At 31.9% G+C, this 27,392-nt stretch overlaps 1 protein-coding gene across 4 annotated transcripts in view; it reads right to left on the bottom strand.

Moving 5' to 3' along the window:
• Positions 1–27,392, bottom strand: part of NBEA (neurobeachin) — an 816,964-nt gene that overhangs the window by 531,759 nt on the left and 257,813 nt on the right. For all 4 annotated transcript variants that reach the window (XM_016197269.2, XM_016197275.2, XM_087814370.1 and 1 more), the window contains 3 exons: positions 24,392–24,499; positions 9,329–9,497; positions 7,688–7,783 (listed from right to left, as the gene is read on the bottom strand). In XM_016197269.2, the coding sequence (XP_016052755.2) occupies positions 7,688–7,783; positions 9,329–9,497; positions 24,392–24,499 (373 nt within the window). The remainder of the gene's footprint in view (positions 1–7,687; positions 7,784–9,328; positions 9,498–24,391; positions 24,500–27,392) is intronic.

Genomic DNA, 27,392 nt, shown 5'->3' with positions numbered 1-27,392 from the left:
AGGAGTTTTTTGGAGGTCTTTACTCTTCCACAAGTCAAGCCTCTAAATGATATTTCAGCTCCAAAATTTAGGACAGTTCCAATTTGTACATTTCTAACAAACAGAAATTATAAAATATTCACATATACATGTTTTGCTCTTCTCTTGCCTTATCTTGTTCATACTTTTTCTTTTTTCAAAGAAAAAAAATACATCATGTGTTTCTCCAATGAAGGCAACCAACAGCACTAATAATAAAATGCCAGCATATATGTCTAAAACTTTTCTTGAGTTGCAGAGAAACAAAAACAGCCAAATATGATATAACACTGTTAATATCAATTAAATAAGCCAAAAATTGTATTTTATAGAGGGGTGGGCAAAAGGAGGTTTAGAGTTGTAATACAAATACAATAATAAATAATAATACAAAAATAAACTATTTGCATATGCACAACTGTAAACCTACTTTTGCCCATCCTCATATATGATTAAGAATTTAGGGATTAAAATTAAGATTGTTTTACTTTCAATCAAGACGTATTTATGATTTGTGAGGCAGGATGAGCCATTTAACTTTTCTCAGCCTTATTCATAACAACAGCACATACAGTACATAGGTGCTGGGATGATTAAAGAACATAATTCATGAATAGTATCTAGCATAAAGTAATGCTACTATAAGTTTTTCTACCTGTTGCTGTCATCGATTTTACTGTTATCACTACCATCATCATCACTATAATCATATCTTACAAGAAAATAGAGCCCAACTACTCTATCAGTTATTCTCTCTGCTCGTCATTTTCTGTCTCTTTTCTTTAGCTTGGCCCATTCATCTGCAGACCAATATATCTTATCCTAAAAGAAATGACCTCTCAACCCAACCTCCTTTATAAGCTAGCCCTTAAGCTATTCTGGATATTTCTCCTTCCTTTCTGAAGGGAATATGGCATAATGGAAATATGGGAATATAATCAAACTGATCAAAGTTCCAATTTGGGCTCCACAACTTACTAGTTTTCCATGTTGCTTAGATAAATTAGTTACACTTTCAGAGTAATAGGAACTTCACTTGAAAAATGTAAATCTTGAATATGCTGTGAGGATTAAGAAACTTATCAGGCTATCACTTGTATTATCCTTGCTAGATTCAGCTCTCCAAAGAATTAAAAGATTCCCACAAACACCTCAAAATTCACACATCTAGATTTCTATTTCCTTCTGCAGGTTAGTAAAGTTTTCAGCCATTATTTCTTCAAATAAGATTCCTACCCCTTTTTCTTTCCCTTCTGGGAGGCCTATAATGAAAATGTTATCCTGCTCAATGTTGTCTCATAAATCTCTAAAGCTATCTTCACTTTTTTTAAAAAAAGTTTTTCTTTTTGCCCCTCTAGGGTGAGTTCCATTGATCTTTTTATATGCTTCATATAGTGTGCTATTGAGCCTCCGTAGTATATTTTTCAGTTCAATTATTGCATTCTTCAGCTCTGTCACTTCTATTTGGTACTTTCTTATATTTTCATTTTCTTTGTTGAAGTTACCACTGTATTCATCCATTCTTCTCCTCACTTCAATGAGCACCTTTATGACCAATATTTCAAACTCTTTATCAGGTAAATTACTTATCTACATTTCATTAAGGCTTTTTTCAGAGGTTTTATCTTGTTCTTTCATTTGGAACATATTCCTCCCTTTCTTTATGTTCCTTGACTCTCTGTGTTAGTTTCTATACAGTAGGTAAAACCACCATCTCTCCCAGTGTTGAAGGAGTAGCCTCATGTAGGAGATACATCTTGTCCTTCAACCCTGCCCAGCACTTCATCATCTCTCAAACCATTGTTACTGTACAAGCAGCAAAATCCATGTTAGACTTTTGACCTACAGAACTGTAAGATGTTAAATGTATGTTGTTTTAGGCCAGTAAGTCTGTAGTAATTTGATATGGAAGCAATAGGACACTAATATAATATGCCCCTCTGCTTAGTTTAAAAATCAGATCCTTAATACAGTTTACAGGCCCTATGTAATTTGGTTCCTGCCTACCTATCTAAACTCATGGAATACTTCTAGTTCCCTTGATTATTTTACTCACCCATATGTCCCCAAAATATGCCAAAGAATTTCTCAAAATCTGCATTTACCTTTTCAAGAATGTGCTTCCACTGTCTCCATTCTTTTACCAAATTAACTGAATTCATCCTCAGGTTCCCAGCTAAATGTGACTTCTGTGATGTCTTTCCCAACCCCAAATTAAATTAGGTTTCCTCTTTTGTACTTTCTCCTAATAGTATGTAATTTAATTTCTTAGAATGCACATACCTTGCAATGATATATGCAAGTGTATGCTTTGTAAAAGTGTACCTCCCTTGCTAGAATGTTAGCTTCATAAGGATAGGAACTTCTTGTACACCCTTATATATCCCAAGTACCTAGGATGTAATAGTAAATCATTCATTTATTCAGCAAATATATAATGAAGGAATTGTAAAGTAAACTGAAAAAAAGGCAAAATGAGAAGATAAAAAAAAGAAAGGGAGAGAAGAAGGGAGAAAGAGAGGAAAGGAAAGAGAGAAAGAAAGAAAAGACTTTCTTGGTACCTTTAGAACACTAAAAATAGATATTGAGAAGTTAATATTTTAAAAAATAAGTGCTATGAGTAACTGGATATGATTTTCAACTGAAATACATAATATATTCAACATCACTATCCAATAAAAATTCTATATTATATTAATGATAGTGTACTTATAAAATAAATTATAATGCACCCATATAATAGATTCCAATAGACCTATTAAATATAATTCCAAAAGCAAGAGAAAATAACAAACTTGCAATATTGAAATCCTTAGTGTTAGTTTATAATATAAAAATTTGTTTAATAAATATTAACTTTATTTTTCAGTATACAACAAAGAAAAACTGAGCAGTAAAAATATTTATATATAAATGATCTATTGTTTTTTCAATAAGATGCAACTCTGAAACTAAAATTACTAGATCAAGGGTTATGGATATATTTATGCTAAGTAAAGTACATATATTTACATTCTCATTTTTCAAAATTTTGCCTAATTTGCAAATTATGGTACATTTTTGTTTCAATACAAACTTATTTGATTACTGGCAGAGTTAACTAATTTTTTTCTTACTTGTACTGTATATTGCCCTTCTTTTGTTAGTTGTTTGGTATTTTCTACATTTTTCCATTAGTGTTATGTATTATTTTAATTGATATGTAAGAGCTTTTCACTCATTAAGGTTATTCACTTTTATAATATAAATGTAAAAGTTTCTCTATTTGTATTTGTTCTTTAATTTTGTTAATATATACAGACATATAAAACTTTTATTTAGTCATATTTTTTACTTTAGAACTTCAGTCTTTGATGTTATGATTTAATCACTTTTTCTTATATATTAATTTAAATCTTCTTAAATTATGTTTAGTTTTACCTTTAAATTTTAATACAGGTTAAATTTATTTGGCATATTACAAAACAAGGATATGAATTTTTCAATTGGTTACCCTATTTGGTAATCCCCACACCATTTGCCAAATGATCTTTCCTCATCCAGCTGATTAGAAAAGTTATATTTATAATAATAAAATATACAAACTCCAGTCCATGTATAGACTGTTTATGTCATATGTCTATTCTTGTAACAGTATCATATTCTCTTAATTATTTTATTTCCTGTGTTAATCCTTTCCTTGATTATCAGTTGTTAGACAAAAGACATAACATATTTATTTATAAGTTCGCCTACATATTAACTTTCTTCTTATTAAGCTTAAAGTGAAGTAATTAACATAAATCTTCTACAGTTTCCAGGACAAGTTATCAATGGAAGTTTCTTGTGTCTGGTTTTCATGTACATTTTATGGCTACCATCAATACTGAGCTTTTTAAAAAACTGTTCAGCTTTCTCACTGACTTACTCATTACCTTAAAAAATATTTACTATCTCCACTTCTAAGTGCCAGTCAAGGTCAAGGGGGTTACCTTCTTGAAGTATACATTTTAATAAACAATTAGACAAATAAACAAATTGCATAACTGCAAGAAGAAAAATAAAGAAGATGCATGATAGAGAACAGGGTGGCCAAGGTGGAAGCTATTTAGCTAAGTCAGGGAAGACCTCTGTGAGGAGGTCACCTTATGCAGATACCTGAAGGATAAATAAGATAACTATACAAAAAACAGGAAAGAGAGAGAACCAAAATTCAGGAACAAAATACAAAGATCACACAGCAAGAAAATGCTTGAAATGATTAAAGAACTAAAAAGGAATCTGACTGTAACATAGTCTGATTAACATAGCAAATGGAAGAATAACGTAAGATAAAGTTGGAAAGGTAGCCAGCAGTGAGATTATCCAGGACCCATTTGATATTTTACTCTAAATGATACTAGAAAAATTTAAGTCAAAATGGGACATAATCTCATTTATGTTTTTAAATAAAATGCAACAAAACTAGAAAGAATGATCAGTAGGAGAAGAGATAAGAAAACCATTTTGGAAGCAATTGCAGTAATCCAGGTAAATTAGAACTAAAGTAGCCTTGCTAGTATAAGCTTAGACATTTTAACTTTGTCCCAAAATTATAGAAAACCTTTAGAAAGAAAAATGATTTTATTATATTGGTTATATTACATATTATAAAATATTATATCAACATATATTAAATAGAAATTATATTCCATTACATTGCTTTTTAAATTACATACTGGTGCTATTTTTAAATTTTTCATCAATTAATAGACTAAATGACCATAGAGAAGTCCAATGAAGAAACTGGCAATACTTAAAGTAGGGATAAGACCTTGAAATGAGGGACTATCAAGGATTAAAAAGAAGAGAGAACAAGGCCAGAGAGCTAGTTCAGAAATTTGTAAAAGGATCAATAACGAGCTGCAAGAAGGGAGTGAAGTGTGAAGGAGTTATACAATAGACCAGGTCAGTGCTTCTCATGCTACTTGTGAAAAATAATTTTTTTTAAAGTAGACAAAATAAAAGCACAAATATTTTTTTATTATTTGACTCCACTGAACAAAGATAACATTGGGGGGGAAAATAATTGTAAAAGCTGTCCATGATGTTTACTGAAAGTGTACCTACACAAATGTTTTTATACTTGTAACTGTTTTCATTACACATCATAGCTAAACAAAAAGTTTTAAGCAAAGATTCCCGAAAAGAAATGACTACATAAGCACTTTGAACAAACATTGATAATATAAATATTTAATGTTTATAATGTGACCATGAGCTTTTTGCTTATTAAACTTAATCTAATCCAAGTTGAACCAGCAATAATGTTACTCAAGGGAATAACATAGAGCTAACCTGTTTTTATTTAATTAACATGCAGAGTGGAGAGAGCAGTGTCACAGAGGTATGCTGATAGAATGAAAACTCAGCTTAGAATATTCATTTTACACTTTTATCCAAAATGAAACTAGAAATGCTATCTCTTCAAAACATACCATTAATGCTCAATTTCCAGTTCCAGTAATTTATTCTGCATAGTTACAATCACATATAAATTGCTTCACTGAAAGAAATAGTTCCAGTTCCATGAATTTCTTATGTATGAATCTTCTTTTAACAGAAAATAAAATACAAAAACATTCTAGCAAATACATAAAATGACAAGAGCTAACTTTTAAGGATGAACAAAATCAAGTTTGTTCTTAAAGGTCAGGATAGTTCACTGACAATTGTTATTAAACAATGAAACATGTCATAGAAATTGTGTACTTCCAAGATTCTAACTTTGATTTTTGTCCTCTGACATTTTCTGCTAGTAAAAAAATAAAAAGTTGTAATCTTTCTTTGTTTGAAAGTACTACGTTTGTTAAAAATATTTTACATGTCTGACAAAGAAGCCAGTCCTATTAAAGAGTAGAATCCAACTGACTTTTTACCCTGTGAAAAGACTTAAGAGTTGACTTTGCAGTTCTAATATCATCAACAGAATTTTCCTCTCAATAACCATTGTCCCGCAGCATGGAATCACAGGTACATATAATCAGCTTTCATATTATCACATAATACAGAGAATAACAGAATATTTACCATATCAACCTAAAAGTACTTCAAAATTTTATTATACCACTAATACCACTGTGCAGGTCAGCTAAAGTTGTTTTCATAACAAAATTTTCTTGATAAAGAAAGTAGTGCATTGATATTTTGATATAAACTTAGTCTAGAATATTTCCAGGTCACTACAGTAAAGCCTTTGGAATATGCTTATATACAACACAAACTCCAGAGGACATTTAATTTAATTGAATCTAATCTTACTTTATACAATTCAGAGGAATGTGCTTATAAGAAATATAGCTAATAAATGTTTCCTTTATTTCATTATGATACTTAAAGGTTGCATATTTATAAAAAATATCTGTGCATTCATTAAGTTATAATAAAACCTATTCTGCTGTTTTATTTGTTCTATAAATTGGTCTTCCATAACCTTAGCCAATGTATGGAGTACACTAAACTACGGTATCACCTGGAGCTCAAGTCCTCTCCAAACTCACTTAACTCAGTTCCTTGCTGTTGTAGGCTAAAGTCTCCCACTTTTTTTTGCTGACTATTAGTCAGGTGGTGCTCTCGGTTCCTGCAAGCTGATGTCATAGCTTTGTCCTGTGGTAATCTTAATGTTAGCAATGTCAAATTCCTCTCACACTGTTCTGCAACCATCCAGAGAAAACTCTCTGCCTTTACAGAACTCCTGTGTTTAGGTCAGGGCTACCTGGATAATCATCTTTAAAGCAACTGTCATATAGAAAATAACCAGTCACAGGAGTAAAATCCATCATTTTAAGTGTCTCAGGAATTATACAGGGCGTGTACACAGGAAAATCTTGGGGATGAGACATAGGGGTGAGAATTCGGCCTACTGCAATCCTTTGTTCTGCAGAGACAATTCTCATGTTAATCTTACCCAGACATCATTTTGGCTATTTAAGTTTTCATCTCTAAAACTTCCGATTGGTTCTTTTTAAAACTCTTCATTTTTCTCCTCATTTCGTTCACTTTTTTTTTTTAGATTGAAAAACATCTTGTACATACTTGATAATAGCTGTTTGAATGGCTTTATCTAGTAATTCCGACATCTCTGTCCTTTCTGAATCTGTTCCTATTGACTAATTTTTTTGCCTCCTGCTTATTCATCACATTTTCCTGCTTCTTTGCATGTTTAACAATTTTTATTAGATGTTTAACATTGACCTTTATGTTGCTTATTGAATAATTGTTTTTATATTTCTTCGAAGAGAGTTAGAACTTTGCTCTGATAGAAAGTTAAGTAACTTTAGATCAGTTTGATGCTTTCAAGACATCTTTTAAGCTTTTTTCTTGTGAATCTGGAGTAGCCTTCATTTTAGGGATAATTTAGTCCCTCTACTAAGGTGTGATTCTTCTGCGTTCTCTAATAAATGCTACCACAGTACATATTAGCCTACATATATACTCAGGTATCCTTAATTTGCAGATGGTACTTAAAAATGTAATGGAATATAAATATAAAAGCTATATTTTGCTCTCATTAGCCAGGTATAAATACAACATGTATTTCCATGAAACCTAAGGTATATACTTGTTTATAACAATAGCATTATGGATATTTATTATATAACATGATGAAATAAAAATACTCAAACAGGTCAGGAGACAAGGTCAATATTACCTTTGTAAAATGAGTGGGCAAAGCTCTGCTCAGGAATTAACTTGGCAAGGAATCCATGGTTCAAAGTTGGATGAGGGATAGATGGTATGACCACAACTGTGAAGAAAATCATGGAATCAAATTTGAGCCAGCATGTAACAGCATGAAACATGGTCAATAATAAAACATGACAATTTTATATTACTGCAACATGCAAACAGTACTAGCAACAAAAACTGCATCTCTGGGGGAAGGAAAATGTTTATGTATTAAGAGAAAGAAAATATAATAAGTAGTTTAAGCAACAGACACAAACATATACAAACATACACAAAAATCAGAACTGGTTTTAGTGAACTGGCAATTCACTAATATATTGCTTATTTTATACATATATGACTGATGGGAATGCATTAAAATAAAGAAAAAGAGTTAAGATAATAAAGTTTTAGTATTTTAAATGGTCAAAAGATACAAAATGCAATGGTAAAATAATGTTTAATTTGAATAACAAAGTTAAAAGAGTATACTATAATGAAATATGTTTATGAGTTTAATATAAATATAGCATGCAACAGCAAAGTATTATAGCTTCCACATAATCCATACTTCCACAACAACAATAAAAGGTAAATGAGATATGATATGCTATTGAAAACAAAATACAGAGATTTGACCACTAATTTCTAAGCACTTGTTAAAATATCCATTTTATTTATATGTCATATACATTTATTTAGCAAAGACAATTTCAACTACAAATTAACCAAGCGGTACATGAAATAACCACTGGGTTACCAAAGTTACAATGCAAAAAAACAGGGAAACAATTTTCATATAAACACCTAGCCTGAAATGCAATTGGTAGGAGGAACCCCCTGATATTAAAATACTAGTTGCCAGAAAATTTCAAGCATGGTAGACAAAGTTGATAATACAAAAATTCCTACATGAGTATTTTCTATAGATAAGAAAGACAACATGAGACAAAATGAAGATGGTTCATTGTTTTCTATGTCTTTGATTTTAATTGAAGCTACTTTGCAGGTATAAAGTTTAGAATGTATGTTTGCTTATTAGGAATCTCTGATAGAATATTGATATTGAATATATAAATATTTTGAATATAAAATATATGAAATATAGAATATTGATACTTAGACACTAAAATAACTACATAGGCAAAAGAAAGAAAAGGAAGGCAGGCAGGCAGGAGAAAAGGGAAGGAAGTGAAAGAAGGAAAGAAAGAAAAAGAAAGGCTATCTTTGAACTTGGTTATAAAGATTACATTTTGGCTTAGCCTTGGTCTTGTACTACTCTATAAGAACTTCCTAATTTCATGTTTATAAAAAATAAAAGTAATATATTTAAAATATATGAGTTACTTGCATATAAAATAGTATTGTAAATGATATGTATTAAGTATAAAACATTAAAACCAAAACTGCACTGATAAATGAGAATATAGCAAATATCATGGAAACACCATTCAGACATTTTTGATGAATTAAATAATATTAAATTGGCCTTTATATGCCAATTTATAATTTATAAATATTTGAGGAAATTATGAATAGAATTAGTTTAAATCTGGATATAAAAATAAAATTAAAAGAGGCAAATGATAATGGAAATTAAAATAATTTAAAAAATATTAAGTACCTGTACTTGTTGGTGAATTTATTTCCTGTCTGATGTTTCTACCTGGTTGGCTTCCAGTTCTTGCAGTCTCTCGCTGGGGTTCTAATATGTCACGATACTTGGAAACCATCAGAACCGAAATGAAGTAAACAACAGCTAGAGCTAAGAACTGGGCCTGCTTGCTATCATCCTGTGTAAAATGAAAAGGCAATTTTGACATAAAAAATTTTAAAGTGAAAGAGGCAGAATACAAGGAACTATTCTTATTTCATTTTCTTTATGGAGGCAAAGTATGACATTAAACTTTTATTAAAACTTGTTAAGTATATATTATAATTCAGTAATTATCATTTAAGTATAAATACAAACTCCAGGAATATATCATCTGAGTTATAGGTCGAAATGTAATTTCAAAATAAAGTTAAAATTTTGCTGAATATGCCACAAAACTATTCTTTGTGCTTTTCACCATTATCTATTACTCCCAAAACAGAGTATGTATGTTTAAAAATATGTAGATATATGCAGTATGCAGTATGTATATTAAAATATGCAGTATATATATTAAAATATGTACAAGGTTGAGGAGAATAATTAAATACCACAATTATAAAAACAGAGTTTCAAATGTTATAACTAAAAATTAATACAATAATGTTACAATTGGACTATATATATATTTCTGACATATTACTATCTGAGCAGGACACTATTAATACACAATAGGGGATATAAACAATGGGGAAGAATAAAGCAAATTTTATACAAGCTCAATATGAGCTATAAGGGTGAAGGCCAATGCAATCTTTATCTGCAAAAACACATTAAAAAGAAGTAACAGTCTCACTATCCTGCACTGGAAAAATAACCACTAAAACACTGTCAATACTGATGCTCCTAACTTCAAAAGCTCAATAACAAAATGAAGTTCTTCCAGAGGAATAGAGCAAAACAATAAAAGGTCTGGAAGAGATCAGCCTAGTTTGGGTAAAGAGATAAGTTTTAAAAAAGCATCTTGCAATCCAGTAGAGAAGATAACTTTATAATAAGTGTGCTTTGCAAAAATATAAGCAGTGCATACCTTGAAAGCTGCATCCAAAAAGCCTAGATAACCATCTTATAGGGAAAAATTGTTAAAATGAAGAAAGAAAATGGGGGAAGAAAGTGGAGGTGGAGGTGGAGGAGGAGGAGGAGGAGAAAGGGGGGAAGGGGAGGAGGAGGTGAAGAAGGCTAATTTATGTGACCTGTATGAACACTTCCAAATTAGACCATATCTAAATAATCAAATATAAATGGTTATAAAGCCTTTTTCTAAGCAAGGTAAAAGTGATACTTCAAACTAAAACTTCAATTACTATGCCCCACAGAGAACAGGTGGAAATTAGTGTCATAAAAATAAGGAAAACAAATATGCATTAAAGTCTAGTTACTCTATTAATGGGTTCTTTATATTTATTGCTTCACTGAAGTACAATATGAACAAAAGTCAAAATTTATGTGCACTTGTCAGAACAGAAAGTAAAAAAAAATTTACTGATAATTTAATACTATGAAACAAAATTAGTATAGCTAATGGAGAAAATGACCAAAATAGATTACATTTGTCCTGGAATATGAATTTAGTATTTCAAACTCTGTGGGTGACAGCTTTTTCATGAAGTGTTTAAAATGTATACTCTTTTCTGATTAAATAGATACATAGAAAAAGGGGGGTGGGGAGGATAAAGCTTAAATGGTTATTATAAAGTATATGAATACAATCAAACTAACAAAAGATACTGACCAAGAATAAAGAATAAATGTGAACACAGCTCAATGTGTGATATTTCATAATAGTCCATGACACTTTTTATTTCCACCATTGGAAACTCAACACCAAGCAATTAACAGGCATTTAACAAATATGTGTGAAATGAATAAATGTCAACCACCAAGTTGTAGAACTGCAAATAATACTGTGTTCTAGCCAATCTAAAATCTTTCTTATATATGACATGCAAATAGTTGCCATTTCTTTTCAAATCCAGATCTGCAAAATAATTGTGCTGCTTATTCCCTATTCTATCTTTGAAAAAGAATAACAATATATAGAGAGGCTAAACATCTGGAGAACAACTAAATTTTATAGCGATTAACTGACTTTCTTAGGTATTTTATTGTACGAAGACATGAACTTTATTATGTTTTCCCAATCAGCTTAAAAAATGGGATTCTCCACTATGCAAATATGAATCAGTAATATAATTAAATAACTGAAATCCTTTAAAAATTGTAACGCTTCATGCAGAATGTTGGAAAACTTTCAATTCAATTTCTAAGGATTAAAACTACTTCAGCTTATATAATTTTTGATATAGGTGACCTAGAATAATAAACTTCCTTTCAAATTTTGCTTACTAGGGAACACCAAAAACAAAGTTGTTTTTTCAAAGCCCCTTTTCTGGGTTGTTTTTTTTACTACTTAGAAAAATTTCGCCACACAAATATTTTACTTGAATTTAAACAGTTCACGTGGGTTTAAATCAGCAATGTCTTTGGGACAAAAACAGTCAAGACATAATTAAAACAGGAGAGCCCAAATAATTCACACAAGGGACATTCCTAGAGTATCCAGTTCAGAAGATCAAACAGACTGCACCACTGGGTCCCAAAGCGGTTTTAATACAAAGAAACAAAGACAAAGAGACAGCTAAAATGGGGAGGCAAAGAAACAACCTCCAAATGAAAAACAGGAGGAATCTCATAGCAAGAGCTAAGTGAAATGAAGGCAAGCAATTTATCAGGCACAGAATTCAAAGTAATGGTTATAAGTGTGCTCAAGGAGCTTAGTGAGAACTACAAGAACTTAGTGGAAACTACATCAGCATGAAAAAGAACATAGATACCATGAAAAAGAACCAGTTGGAAATGAAGAATACCATATGCATACATCAAGAATACACTAAAAGGAAATAAAAGTAGGCTGGATGAAGCAGTAGACTGAATTAGCAATTTGCAGAAAAGACAGGAAAACAACACCCATTCAGAGCAACAAAAAGAAATAAGAATTAAAAAACAAACAAAAAATGAGGATAGTTTAAGGGAACACTGGGACATCAAGAAACATAATAATATCCACATCAAGGGGAACCAGAAGGAGAAGAATATGAGCAAAGGACAGAAAACCTGTTTGAAGAAATAATGGCAAAAAAACTTCCTAACTAGTGAAGGAAAAAGTCACACAAGTGCAGGAAGCATAGAGAGTCCCAATCAACATGAACCCAAAGAGACCCACACCAAGGCACATAATAATTAAAATAGCAAAGGTTAAAGACAAAGAGAGGATCTTAAAGGCAGCAATAGAGAAACAGTTTGTTACCAAAAAGAGTTTCCATAAGGCTGTCAGCAGATATTTCAACACTTCAGGCAGAAAGGAATGAATGACATGAAGTATTCAAAGTAATGAAAAGCAAAGACCTGAAACCAAGACTACTCTAATCTATCCAACAAGAGTACCATTTAAAAATGAAAGTGAAATAAAATTTCCCAGACAAAACAAACAAACAAACAAACACTAAAGGAGTTGATTACCACCAAACCAGCATTTCAAAAAATGGAAAAAATGATGGTTTAAAAAGAAGAATTAGAGAGAGAGAAACGAAAGAAAAAAAATGGCAATAAATAAGTACCTGTCAATAGCAATCTTAAAAGTAAATGGAGTAAGTGCTCCAATTAAAAGACAAAATGGATAAGAAAACATGACCCATATATATGCTACCTACAAGAGACCCAACTCAGAACAAAAGATTCACACAGAATGAAAGTGAAAGAATGGAAAAAAATATTCTATGCACATGGTAACGAAAAAAAGTTGGGATAGCAATACTAACATCTGACAAAATAGACCTCAAAACAAATGCCATAACAAGAGACAAAGAAGGTCACTACATAATTCTAAAGGGATCAATCCAAGATGAGGACATGACTATTGTAAACATATATGCACCCAATATAGGAGGCACCTAAATATATATTTACAAAAACACAGAAAAAAACTCTTGGTGGACTTCAAGGGAGAGATCAGCAGAACAGGTCATAGTAGGGGACTATAACAACCCACTATCATCACTGGATAGATCTTCCAGACAAAAAAAATCAACAAGGAAAATAAAGACCTTAAATGACACTGTACATCAGATGGATTTAATTGATATTTACAGAAAATTTCATCCCAAAGAAGCAGAATATACATGCTTCTCAAGTACACATGGAGGAGTCTCAAAGATAGACCACATATTAGGACATAAAATAGGTCTTAACAAATTCACGAGGACTAAAATCATACCAAGCACCTATTCGAATCACAATGGCATGAAACTAGAAATAAACTACAATAAAGATACTCAAAAACATTAAAACACACAGAGGCTAAATAGCATGCTATTGAACAAGGAATGGATTGCCAATGAAATCAAGGAAGAAATAAAAGCTTTGTGGAAACAAATTAAAATGAACTCACAACCCAAAACTACGGGACAAAGTAAAAGGAGTTCTGAGAGGGAAGTTCATAGCATTACAAGCCTACTTCGAGAAGCAAGAACAAGATCAAATACATAACCTAACCCTACACCTAAAAGAACTAGAAACAAAACAAACAAACAAACAAACAAACAAAAACAACAAGAAACCCAGGCAAATCAGAGGAAGGAAATAATAAAGATCAGAGCAGAAATAAATGACATTAGAGTCTAAAAAGCAATGCAAAAGATTAAGGAAATCAAAAGCTGGTTCTCTGAAAAGATAAACAAGATGGATGAGCCTTTACCAAGACTCATTAAGAAACAAAAAAAGAGGACCCAAATAAACAAAATTGAAAATGAAAGAGGCAAAGTAACAGCTGATATCACAGAAATAGAAAGGATTGTAAGAAAATATTATGAGCAAACATGTGCCAACAAATTGGACAACCTGGGTGAAATGGTCAAATTCCTAGAAACATACAATCTTCCAAAACTCAATCAGGATGAATCAGAAAACCTGAATAGACCACTAACAACTAATGAAATTGAAGAAGTTATAAAAAAAATTCCCAGCAAACAAAAGTCCTGGATCAGATGGTTTCACAGGGAAATTTTAGAACTTCCCAACTGGTGTGGCTCAGCAGTTGAGAACTGACCTATAATCTAGGAGATGGAGGTTCGATTCCTGATTGGAACACATGCCTGGGTTATGGGTTCGGTCCCCAGTGGGGGACATGCAGGAGGCAGTCCATGGATGACTTTCTCATCATTGATGTTTCTAACTCTTCCTTTCCTTTCCTCTCTCTGAAATCAATAAAGATATATTAAAAAAACACACCAACTAACACTGATCCTTTCAAAAAATTCAAAAGGAGGGAAGACCTCCAAACTCTTCTTATGAGGCCATCATTACCCTAATTCGAAAAACCAGAAAAAGATACTACAAAGAAATAAAATTATAGGCCAACATCCCTGATGAACATAGATGCTAAAATCTTCAACAAAATATTAGCAAACAGGATCCAGCAATACATTATAAAGATCATACACCATTACTAAGTGGGATTTATTCCAGGAATGCAAGGCTGATATAACATCTGAAAATTAAATGTGAAACATCACATAAACACAATGAAAGATAAAAATCACCTGATCATATCAATAAATGAAGAAAAAAGTATTCAATAAAATCCAGCACCCATTTATGATAAAAATTCTCAGCAATGTGGGAATAGACAGATCATACCGCAACATAATAAAGGCCATATATGACAAACCTACAGCCAATACCATACTCAATAAGCAAAAACTAAAAGCATTTCCCTTAAGATCAGGAACAAGATAGGGATGTCCACTTTCACCACTTTTATTCAACATAGTGCTGGAAGTCCCAGCCACAGAAATCAGACAAGAAGTAAAAATAAAAGGCATCCAAATTGGAAAGAAGGAAGTAAAACTCTCATTATTTGCTGATGACATAATATTGTACATAGAAAAACATAAAGAGTCCACCAAAAATCTACTAGGTCTAATAAATGAATTCTGAAAAGAAGCAGTCTACAAAATTACTATCCAGAACTTGATTGCACTTTTATACACCAATAATAAACTCAGAAAGAGAAACTAAGGAAACACTCCCATTTACTATTGCAACAACAAAAAATAAGGTACCTAGGAAAACTTACCCAAGTAGGTAAAAGACCTGGACCTGGAAAAGTACAGGACATTGAAGAAAAAAAGAGAGGAGGATCCAAACAAGTAGAATCACATACCATGTTTATGGATTTGAAAAATTAACATAATTAAAATGTCCATACTACCAAAGCATCCCATAGATTCAATGCAATTCCTATCGAAATACTAATGGCATATTTTACAGATCTAGATCAAGTATTCCAAAAATTTATATGAAACCAAAAATGATCCCAAATAGTCTCAGCAATCTGGAGAAATAAGAGCAAAGTTGGAGGGATCACAATACCAGATATCAAGCTATACTACAAAGCCACTGTAATCAAGACAGTCTGGTACTGGTACAACAGGCATTTAGATCAATGGAACAGAACTGAGAGCTCAAAAATCAACCCACACCTTCATGATCAATTAATTTTTGACAAAGGAGGCAAGTGCGTACAAGGGGGTAAAAACAGTCTCTTCAATAATCGTGTTGGGAAAATTGAATAGGTACATGCAAAAAAATTCAACTAGACCACCAACTTACACCATACACAAGAAAAAAACTCAAACATGAAACCATAATATCCGAGAAGAAAAAATAAGCAGTAAAATCTCAGACATCTCTCAGGGTAATATTTTTCCCAATATATCTCCGAGGGCAAGGGAAACACAGAAGAAAAAATAAAACCAAATGGTACTATATCAAACTAAAAAGCTTCTGCACAGCAAAATAAACCATCATCAAAACAAAAAGAGAACACACCGTATGGGAGATCACATTCACTAATGATTCATCTGATAAGGGTTTAATCTCCAAAATATATAAAGAACATTATACAACCCAACACCAGGAAGACAAAAAACCCAATTAAAAAATGGGCAGCCAGGCCGGCATGGCTCAGTGGTTTAGCCTCAACCTATAAACCAGGTAGTCACAGTTCGATTCCCAATCAGGGCACATACCCAGTTGCAGGCTTGATCCCCAGTAGGGGGTGTGCAGGAGGCAGTTGATCAATGATTCTCTCTCATCATTAATGTTTCTCTCTCTCTCTCTTCCTCTCTCTGAAACCAATAAAAAAATACATTTTTTAAAAATGAGCAAAGGACCTGAATAGACACTTCTCCAAAGAGGACATACAGATGGCCAAGAGACATATAAAATAATGCTGAATATCACTAATCATCAGAGAGATGCAAATTAAAACTACAATGAAGAATCACCTCACACCTGTCAGAATAGTTACCATAAACAAATCAACAAACAGCAAGTGCTGGCGAGGGCGTGGAGAAAAGGGAACCCTAGTACACTGCTGGTGAGAACGCAGACTGTGTAGCCACTGTGGAAAAGAGTAGGAGGTTTCCTCAAAAAATTAAAAATGGAAATGCCTTTTGACACAGCAATCCCATTTTTGGGTATACATCCTAAGCATCCTGAAACACTAATCAGAATGCATAAATGCGTTCCTATGTACACAGCTGTGTTATTTACAATAGCCAAGATCTGGAAACAGCCAAGTGCCCATCAGTAGGTGAGTGGATAAGAAAGCTGTGGTACTTTTATACAATGGAATAATACTCAGAAATAAAAAGGAAGGAAATCTTACCCTTTGAGACAGCATGGATGGACCTGAAGATTATTATGCTGAGTGAAATAAACCAGAGAAAGACAAATAACATATAATCTCACTTATATGTGGAATCTAATGAACAAAATAAGTTGACAAACAAAATAAACTGATGAAAATGGATACATAGAATAAACAGACCAACAAATGTCAGAGAAGAATGGGGTAGAGGTTTCTAGATAAAGTTAGGTGAAGGGATTAGCTAAAGAACATATATGCATAGTCCATGGACACAGACAATAATATGGTGTGGGCCAAGATGGGGGGCGGGGTTGGGGCAGGGGCTGGGTGGAGGTGGGCACAGGGAGGAAAATGGGGGACATCTGCCATAGTGTCAACAATAAAAAATTTAAATTAAAAAAATAAACAATGTCTTCATCATCGAAAGACAAATGAGGGCAAGAAAGGAATTTATGTGACACGTTATCAAATTATCCTATTGCCACTACAGGGAGTATTCACTTTCTTTCAGGGTCAACAAAACTCAAAAAGCCTTGAAAACATGAAAATCCTTCATCTCTAAATTTAAGAGAGAGAGTGGTCTTACTAAGAAAAGTATATATTTAAAAAATAAAACAGCTGACAAACACTGTGGAAGAAAAGGAAACGGTTCTCCACGCCCAAGGTTATATTCTATCACCTAGTTATCTGATCTATATCCATATATATACATATTACACATAAAATGTACATATATTTTTCTTTACAAACCTAATTTATATAACTTGTTTTTGAAATTAAGGCTAGTAAAAATGACTATTGATTTATAAAAAATTCAAAGGTCAAGTAGAATTTTTAGCATAATATCTACAATTAACTCTAAAATGTATCATTTGCCCTCAAGGTCCATCCATGTTGTCACAAATGACAGGATTTCCTTCTTATGGCTGACGTAAAGACCACTGTATGTATGTTTATATGCCACATCTTCTTTATCCATTCATCTGTTGATGGACGCTCAGGTTGTTTCCATGTCTTGGCCATGGTAAGTAATGCTGCAGTGAACATGGGGGTGCATGGATATTTTTGAGTTAGTGTTTTCATTTTCTCCTGATATATATCCAGAAGTGGAAATTGCTGATTATATGGTAGTTCATTTTTAATTTTTTGAGGAACCTTAAGGTTTTTCATAATGGCTGTACCATTTATATTTCCAACAGCGCACAAGGGTTACCTTTACTCCACATCCTTGTCAACAGTTGTTATTTCCTCTTTTTTATAATAACCATGGGAACAGGTGCAAGGTGACATCTTGCTGTGGTTTTGTGGTTTTGTTGTTTGTTTTTAAATCCATATATATTTTTTTAATTTCTTATTTATTTTCTGCATTGCACCATGTATATTGACATTCTTCCATATCAATACCTACAGACACTCCTCTCTCTGTCTCTCTCTCTTTATATATAGGGTGTCCTCAAAAATGTATACACACTTTAACAGCTGATAACTCAGTTAATGTTCACTCCTTTTCAGGTTTAACTGATTTGAAATAATGGGTGAAGCCAGACTAAGCTTTTTTGTTGTTGTTGTTTAAAATATTACAAATGTCCCTTTTTCTCCCTAATGACTGATTCCACCCCATCCCATCCCCCTCCCCAGTCCTTCTCCCCACCATTGTCTGTGTCCTTGGGTTGTGCATATATGCATATAAATTCTTTGGTTACACTTTCCCCCTCCACTCATCCACCCTCCTCCATCCCTCTGACATTCGTCAGTCTGATCTATGTTTCCATGTCATTGAATCTACTTAGGCTAAGTGAAATAAGCCAGACAGAAAAAGGTAAATACCAATGGACTCAGTTATATGTGAAATCTTAAAAAAAACAAACGAAACTAAACTCATAGATACAGGTTGCTAGTTGCCAGAGGTGGCAGAGGTAAGAGGGAAGGAGGGTGACAGCAAAATGGGTGAAGGGAATCAAAAGCTATAAACTTCTAATTATGAAATAAATAGATCGTGGGGATGTAATGTACATCATGGTGACTATAGTTAATAATACTGTATTGTATACTGGAAAGTTGCTAAGGGATTAGCTCTTAAAAGTTCTCCTTATAAGAAAAAAATTTTGTACCTATGTATGGTAACCAATGTTAACCAGACTTATTATGGTAACCATTTCATAATACTGTATATATAAATATTGAACCATTACATTGCACACCTGTTATGTCAATTATATCTCAATTTAAAAATTTAATAAAAATAAATAAATAATAAAACAAAATGTATCATTTGTAAAACTTTTTAAAATTTCACGGATTATTTTAAGTGAGGAAAAAAGTGTCTTAGAATCTATGAAATACAGTGATGAAAAAAGAGAACATTTTGGAAAGATCTACCTTGGGATTCTAACTGTACCTCATACTAGCTATGTGATCTTAATCTTTCTGAGGCTTAACTAGCTCTTAACCCTTAACTATAAGCTTAGGATAATATAAAGTGTCTGATACACACTATAAATTCAATGAGCACAAGTTATTTGCTTGTAAAATACACCTAGAAACACTTAATTCCTTTCCTTCAGGAAGAAAGCTAAGCACCCCTGCTTAGTTATCCAACATATTTATTAAACATTTATGATTTGCAGGATGTGATTGGAGAGACATACTATGTTCTGGAAGGGAAGACTCGATGCTGTTAGGATGTCTCATTCTCCCCAAAGGAAACAAGGGGTTTAACTCAATTCCAGTCAAAGTCACAGCTGGACTTTTTGTAGTAATTGACAAACTATTCTCAAATTTGTATGGAAAAGTTCCAGTTTTACAATTTTCCCCAAACTCTTCCATCACTCCCTTACTGAAGAGAGGATTGTGTGAATATATAATTCTTTCAAAAGAAAGTAAAATGTCTGGATTTCACGGACTTTCTCTTAGGTCAGCTCTTACAAGAAACAAACTTTAAAATTTTCAAGTTAAGGCAGTTTCACCTTTGTGCCTGAGAAATCTTTTTTGGGGGTGGGGGTGAGGTAGTAAGCAAACAGAATGACTCGCTGGATTATTTCTTGTCTGATTTTTCTCTAGTTGACTATTATAATCTGTGTAATTGAGCAAAAACAAAACAAAAATCTATAATTAGAAAAATTATCATAATCTACCAAATTTATCATAATCTACCATAAGAACCTAATGCAGAATTTACTATTTAAACACAATATCACACTTGTTAGGTCTGACTGTACCTCTTGGAGATAAAGATATGCTCCATGTTTTAATCACTCTTCATTTTTAAATTCTCTCCACAAAGTATTTCTTTCAAGATGAATAATTTCCATTTCTAAATGGTCAAATTATTAGTAAGTGGTTTTCCCCCCAAGTCTAGATTACAAATCAGATTGTGGTAAAATTCTCATATGATAGCTTTTACAGTATTATGTGTTTTATCTCCTATTTTTAAAATTCCTTTATCATTTATTAATTACAAAGCAATATGTGTTTATCATAAAAAATTTGAAAATACAAAAAAGTATAAAAAATTAAGCACAAAATAAGAACTGCTTACCTAGAGATAATCATTGGTAGTATTTTGGTATTTTTTTCTAGTCTTTTTTTTTTAATAAAGACATATACATATACTCAGCATACAAATGTAATATTTGTGTAATATAAGTACTTTTGTATATTGCTGCTTTCTCTTAAAATATATTATGAGTGTTTTTCCACGTCACTAAATTTCCCTCAAAAATATAATTCTAGTGGCTGCACAGTTTCTCCCTGAATGAATATACTATGATTTATTGGGCTGAAACTCTATTGTTAGATATTTACAATGTTGCCAAATCCTGTAGAAATCTCTGATGAGCACATGAGGTTAAATAGCTTCTGAGGAAAACAACTGGATCACAAGGCATCGATATTTATAAGAGGTTTTTTTGTGTTTTTTTTACAACTATGTTTACAAGGCAACAGGTACTTTTTATCTATTAATTTTTGTAATCATGATAGCAAGGACTATAGAAGTTGTTGGTAAGTGTATAGAACTAATTAAATTTGGCATATTTTAGATCATCTTTTTATTCTTTTCAGTTATGTACGTAGTTTATTTGCCTTCTCTTTTTCTTTTTTTTAATGTTTCTTTATCTTTATTGTTGAGACCATTACAGATGCCCCCCTTTTAATCCCACTGATCCCCTCCACCCCACATCCATCCCACCCCAAGACCCTCCCCACACCAATGTCCACATCCATGGGCCATGCCTATAAACATACAAGTTCTCTGGTTAATCTCTCCCCACTCACATCCCCGTCCCCGCCTTCCCTCTGAGATCCCTCACTTTGTTCCAAGCTTCTATGTTACTGGATCCACTCTGTTCATCAGTTTGTTTTGTTTATTATATTTCACATATAAGTGAGATCACCTGGTACTTGTCCTTCTCTGACTGGCTTATTTCACTTAGCATAATACTCTCTAGTTCCCTCCATGCTGTGCCAAAGGCCAAAAGGTCCTTCCTCTTCACAGCCGCATAGTATTCCATGGTGTAAATGTGCCACAGCTTTTTTACCCACTCATTTACTGATGGGCACTTGGGCTGTTTCCAAATCTTAGCTATTGTGAATTGCACTGCTATGAACATAGGGTGCATAAATTCTTTGCAATTGGTGTTTGAGGTTCCTTAGGATATATGCCCAGAAGTGGGATCACTGGGTCAAATGGCAGGTCAATTTTTAATCTTTTGAGGAAACTCCATACTGCTTTCCATAGTGGATGCACCAGTCTGCATTCCCACCAGCAGTGTACTAGGGTTCCCTTTTCTCCACACCCTCACCAGCACCTGTAGTTTGTTGATTTGTTGATGGCAGCCATTCTGACAGGTATGAAGTGATACCTCATTGTGGTTTTAATTTGCATCTCTCTGATGATTAGTGCCTTTGAGCATTTTTTCATATGCCTCTTAGCCATCTGTATGTCCTCTTTGGAGAAGTGTCTATTTAGGTCCATTGCCCATTTTTTAATTGGATTCTTTGTCTTCCTTTTGTTAAGTTGTATGAGTTCCTCATATATTTTGGATATTAACCCTTTATCTGATGTGTCATTGGCAAATATGTTCTCCCATACAGTAGGCTCCCTTTTCGTTTTGTTGATGGTTTCCTTTGCTATGCAGCTTTTTATTTTGATGCAGTCCCATTTGTTTATTTTCTCCTTAGACTTTCTTGCCCTAGGAGATGTATCAGCAAACATATTGCTATGACAGATGTCTGAGATTTTACTGCCTATGTTTTCCTCTAGGACTTTTATGGTTTCATGCCTTACATTTAAGTCTTTTATCCATTTTGAATTTACTTTTGTGTATGGTGTAAGTTGGTGGTCCAGTTTCATTTTTTTGCTATTTATATGAGTTTTAACACATATTAGTTAAAAGCTATTCAAAATATTTATCCAAATTCTACTCCTACCAACGATAGATGATAGATATAGATAGATAGATAGATGATAGATAGATAGATAGATGATAGATGATGATAGATGATGATGATAGATAGATATAGATAGATAGATAGATAGATAGATAGATAGATAGATAGATAGATAGATAGATAGATAGATAGATAGATATAGATAGATGATAGAGAGATGATAGATAGATGATGGATGATAGATAGATGATAGATAGATAGATGATAGATAGATAGATAGATAGATAGATAGATAGATAGATAGATGATAGATAGATAGATGATAGACAGATAGATAGATATAGATAGATATAGATGATAGATAGAGAGATAGATGATAGATAGATAGATAGATGATAGATGATAGATAGATAGATAGATAGATAGATAGATAGATAGATAGATGATAGATAGATGATAGATAGATAGATAGATAGATAGATAGATAGATAGATAGATGATAGATAGATAGATAGATAGATGATAGATAGATAGATAGATAGATAGATAGATAGATAGATAGATGATAGATAGATAGATAGATAGATAGATAGATAGATAGATAGATAGATATCTACTGCTGGTAAGAATGAATATATACATATGTATGTACACATCATATATATATGTATACACATGTACATATATACATATATGTGTATATATATACACATATATACATATATACATATATACATATATACATATATACATATATACATATATACATATATATATATATATATATATGACACAGTGTATTTCAATGTACCCTTGCAATTTTGGTATTAATAGTTTTACATGTTATGTTTATTTAATAGTAAAAATATCTCACTTTTGTTTTAATTTGCATTCTTTTGACTACTGGTGATAATGAATTTTTATCATATGTCTGTTACCTTACCTCTCATATTTTATGTCCACTGCTTATTTTTGTGTTGGCATATTTATAATTTTCCCAGTGACTTAAAAGAACTGATATATATTAGAGTGATGATTTTTCTACTGTATATTCCTACCATGTAGTAATATACTATATGACTTAAATATACTTTAACCACTTTCTAAAGTACTCCATCCAATTATTAAGTATAAATTTTAAACATAAACTTTCTTCTATGTTTCATGAATCAATAATTAAAATAATGGTATACACCTGAAACTAATACAAATCATATTGAATGTAAACTGTAATTGCAAAAAATGATTAATAAAAAAGAAAAAGAAAAATAGAACCCAAAGTGGCTGATAGATAACAACTATAATATGCAGTACTGTCACATTAAATCTGCTCTGAAATACTGTATACGTTTCTACACAATATGTGGAAAGGCCAATCTTATTTTTACTTATCTTAAGTGATGATATAACTGAAATATTCCATGAAACTGTCTGCTTAAGCTATCTTTTCTTCAAGCTTTATTAAGCTACCTTTCTAACTCAATTTCCCATAGATAAATGTATTTTTAAAATGCAGATTCTTCTTTCAAATTAATTATTCCCCCAAAAATAGTAATTGCCAGTAATACCATAATGAATTTTTTGATCCCTTTTATCCATAATACAAGAAACATTGATACTCAGTACCTACACATGGAGCAGGGATTACTAAAAGAGAAGAATAGATGACTGAAGGCAATTTAAATTATAATATTTCTTAGTATACATACAACTTATATCAAAATTTCACATAATTTAAAAAATAACACATAAATAGGCTTTCAGAGAAAGCTAAGGCTCAACCATTTTATAAACAGAAGTATGTTATAAACCCTACAAATCCTAACATTGGGATCTTTAGTTTCAATATCCTACTTTCTTCTAAAATTTAAATTATTTTACACAAATGACAGTGGAAAGTTTTCCTGGGAAATCAAGTGGGCATAACTTACCACATCCCGAAAGACAACAGCACGAAGCCGATTGATATCAACATCCTGCAGAAGTCTATCAGGGTCCTTAATTGGAGAAAGATTACCTGGAACATTTTCTAATGAATTCTAAAAAAAAAAGATAAATTTAAAAAAAATAGTATAATACATAAACTTATATAGTAATGTAATTTCTAATATCTCTAATTTAGGCATTAAATTGCCCATGTTCTTTACCTCCTCATCAATGGATAACATTTAATGATGACAATACTCTATTATAAGACACTTTCTGATCTCCTATATCTTGTCAATTTCCTTTACTAGTTACTCTTTTTTTTTTTTTTTTTTTTTTATTACCAGAGCTACCAATATAGACTTAGAAAAGTGGGTAAGATTGTGGCAGAAAAAAGACTGATTTTGGACTTTAGAAAATCTGGGCTCTAATCTCTGTTGTGTGACCTTGGGCTTATAAAAAAAAATTTTCTGAGCCTCAATGCCCACCTCTAGTTAGTTAATCTCTTTGAGTCACTGGGTTTCATTTAGCTATCATACTTTTTATAATAAGATATTATTATATTACATTATTATATGAGATTTTTTATGTATAACCATTTCATGAGCTACAAAAAGTTAGACAAGGTAAACTTAAAAAAAATACAAACATAGACTTAATATTAAAGCTGAAAGACATTAAAGATCATCACCATCAAAATTATTTTTATAGTTGAAGATACAAAAATTGACAAATTTATGTAATGTGTAACATAGCAAACTAATAATAGTCAAGTTCCCTGAAACTCAATCTAGTACTCTTTCACTTACACAACATGTTAAGAATTGTGTGTACACAATATGTTAAGAATTGCATGAATTAGTTGATTAGAGCGTCATCCTGATTTGCCAAGGTTGCAGGTTCAATTCCCCAAGGTTGTGGGGTTCAATTCCTGGTCAGGGCACATACAAGAAGCAATCAGTGAATGCATACATGAGTAGAAAAATAAATAGATATTTCTCTCTCCTTTTTCTCTCTCTCTCTCTTCCCCTCCCTCCCTCTCAAATCAAATAATTTTTTAATTGTATGAATTAAATTAGATAATATATGTGATGAACAACATATAATTCCTGTAAATAAAATAGCTTGCTGTTACTCTGATTAAAAATAAATAGGCCTCCTTCTCATTCTCTATAGACTTCAATTATGATATTTTATTTCTACAATTAAGATGCTTGATTCCATTGCAGCTAAGGGTAGTAAAAAGAGCATGATCTTTTGAAGGTAGATAGTTATTTGATTTATATTGCAATTTCAAAACTTACCAGTGAGATATTTAACCTCTATAAACCTATTTAGATATTATCTAAATAATAGGATAAATAATATAATAAGAAGAAATAATATTTATCACAAGACAATTAAAGAAAATAATGCACTGACAGCATAAATGAAAAGTGCATAATTTATAGCATAAATTAAAAATGACATTTTAATTTATATATCATTTTACAAAGTGTTTTTATATCCATAATATAATTTAATCCTTATAAAGACTTTTTTTATAAAAAAAGCTTGTATCATCGCTCCTTTTTAGAAAGTATAAAAAAATGAGACCCAATGAAAATATGTGACTCATGCAAACCCACACAGGTTAGGACCACACCCAAACTAAGTTTTCCTTATTAAAGTGGCACATAAAAAATGCATAAAAACAGGGAGTAAAAAAAGGAACACTCACGAACCAGGTCCATTGCTTTTCTGTCCTGAAATGAATTATCTTACTAAGTCAACTATTTCTATAATATTTCTATATTCATCACTGATTATCCATTTTTTATTACCAATGTTCTTGCTAGAGACATGGACTACCTCAACTTAAATACTACAAGTTTCCTTTTAATTGAGCTTTTCTGTACATATTCTACAATCAGGTTAATAGTTGGCTTTACATTCCTGAAAAGCTCCCTATTGCCTCCTGAATTAAGTACAGACAACTTTAAGATCAAAGCTCTCAAAAGTACTAGTATATTTATTCATTTCCTGAGCTCATACAATGAGTAAGGTTAACTGCTAGAAAGAGGAAGGGAATTAGTATTAATTGAGTGTTCACTTCCTGTCAGAAATTAAGTACTTGAAGACATACAAACACCTTTAAAGTTAAAATTTGATCCATTTTAAAGACTGGAAAACTGAGGCACAGGAGATTAAGGAATTTGTCTTAAGTCACAAAATCACTAAGTGGTAGAGCCAGGATACAAACTCAAAACTGTTTAATTCTAGAGTTTGTGCTCTTTTGATAAAGTGTTCACAGTGCTATACAAGCTCTGAAATTACAAAGATGTACAAGATATGGAACGTTGTCAGGTAACTTACAGTCTACTATGCCCACACAAATAACATGAGGCATTACTGCTAATGTATTTATATTTAATTTTGTAAGCAATGGAGAGCTATGTGGAGACTTGTTAGCAGTAAAATAATACATAGTTTATTCTAGGAATGTTTCTCTAAATATAGTGAAAAAGAAAGATGCTGTAATACAAATGTACTAACTATGTGGTTGTTCTATTTAAAAGCTACAGAACTTTAAAACCATAGAACTTTTTAAATGAATTAAACTTCGATTTCATGCCTTTACTTTTTGAGTAAAAAAATCATGTGTCGATATCAAACATCTAAATACAAGTGTAGTGAGTGATACGAGACATACAGGGTTTTATGGAAATATCAAAAATATATCTATCCTAGACCAGGGTGGTGGTGAGGGTATCTCAAAACATTTTCCTCAGAGTAGCCCTTAAGTTACAGCCAAGAGTTGAATAGATTTTAGCTGGGTGAAAAATAAGAATGCAAACTTCAAGGAAAGGGAACCCATGTAAAAGTTGGTAAATTGGTAAATAAAGAAAAAAATATTCTTCTGATGTAATGAATGAAGTCTATAGTGTGACTAAAATGGTAAAAGCAAGGGTAAGGGGACAAACTGCAGAGTCACTTAAACATATGATAAAGACAGCTAATTTAGAA

The sequence above is a fragment of the Miniopterus natalensis genome, chromosome 2 (assembly GCF_054644295.1).
Source record: "Miniopterus natalensis isolate mMinNat1 chromosome 2, mMinNat1.hap1, whole genome shotgun sequence".
Lineage (NCBI taxonomy): Eukaryota > Metazoa > Chordata > Mammalia > Chiroptera > Miniopteridae > Miniopterus > Miniopterus natalensis.
The sequence above is the reverse complement of the archived record's forward strand: the minus strand, read 5'-3'. Positions and strand labels throughout refer to the sequence as shown.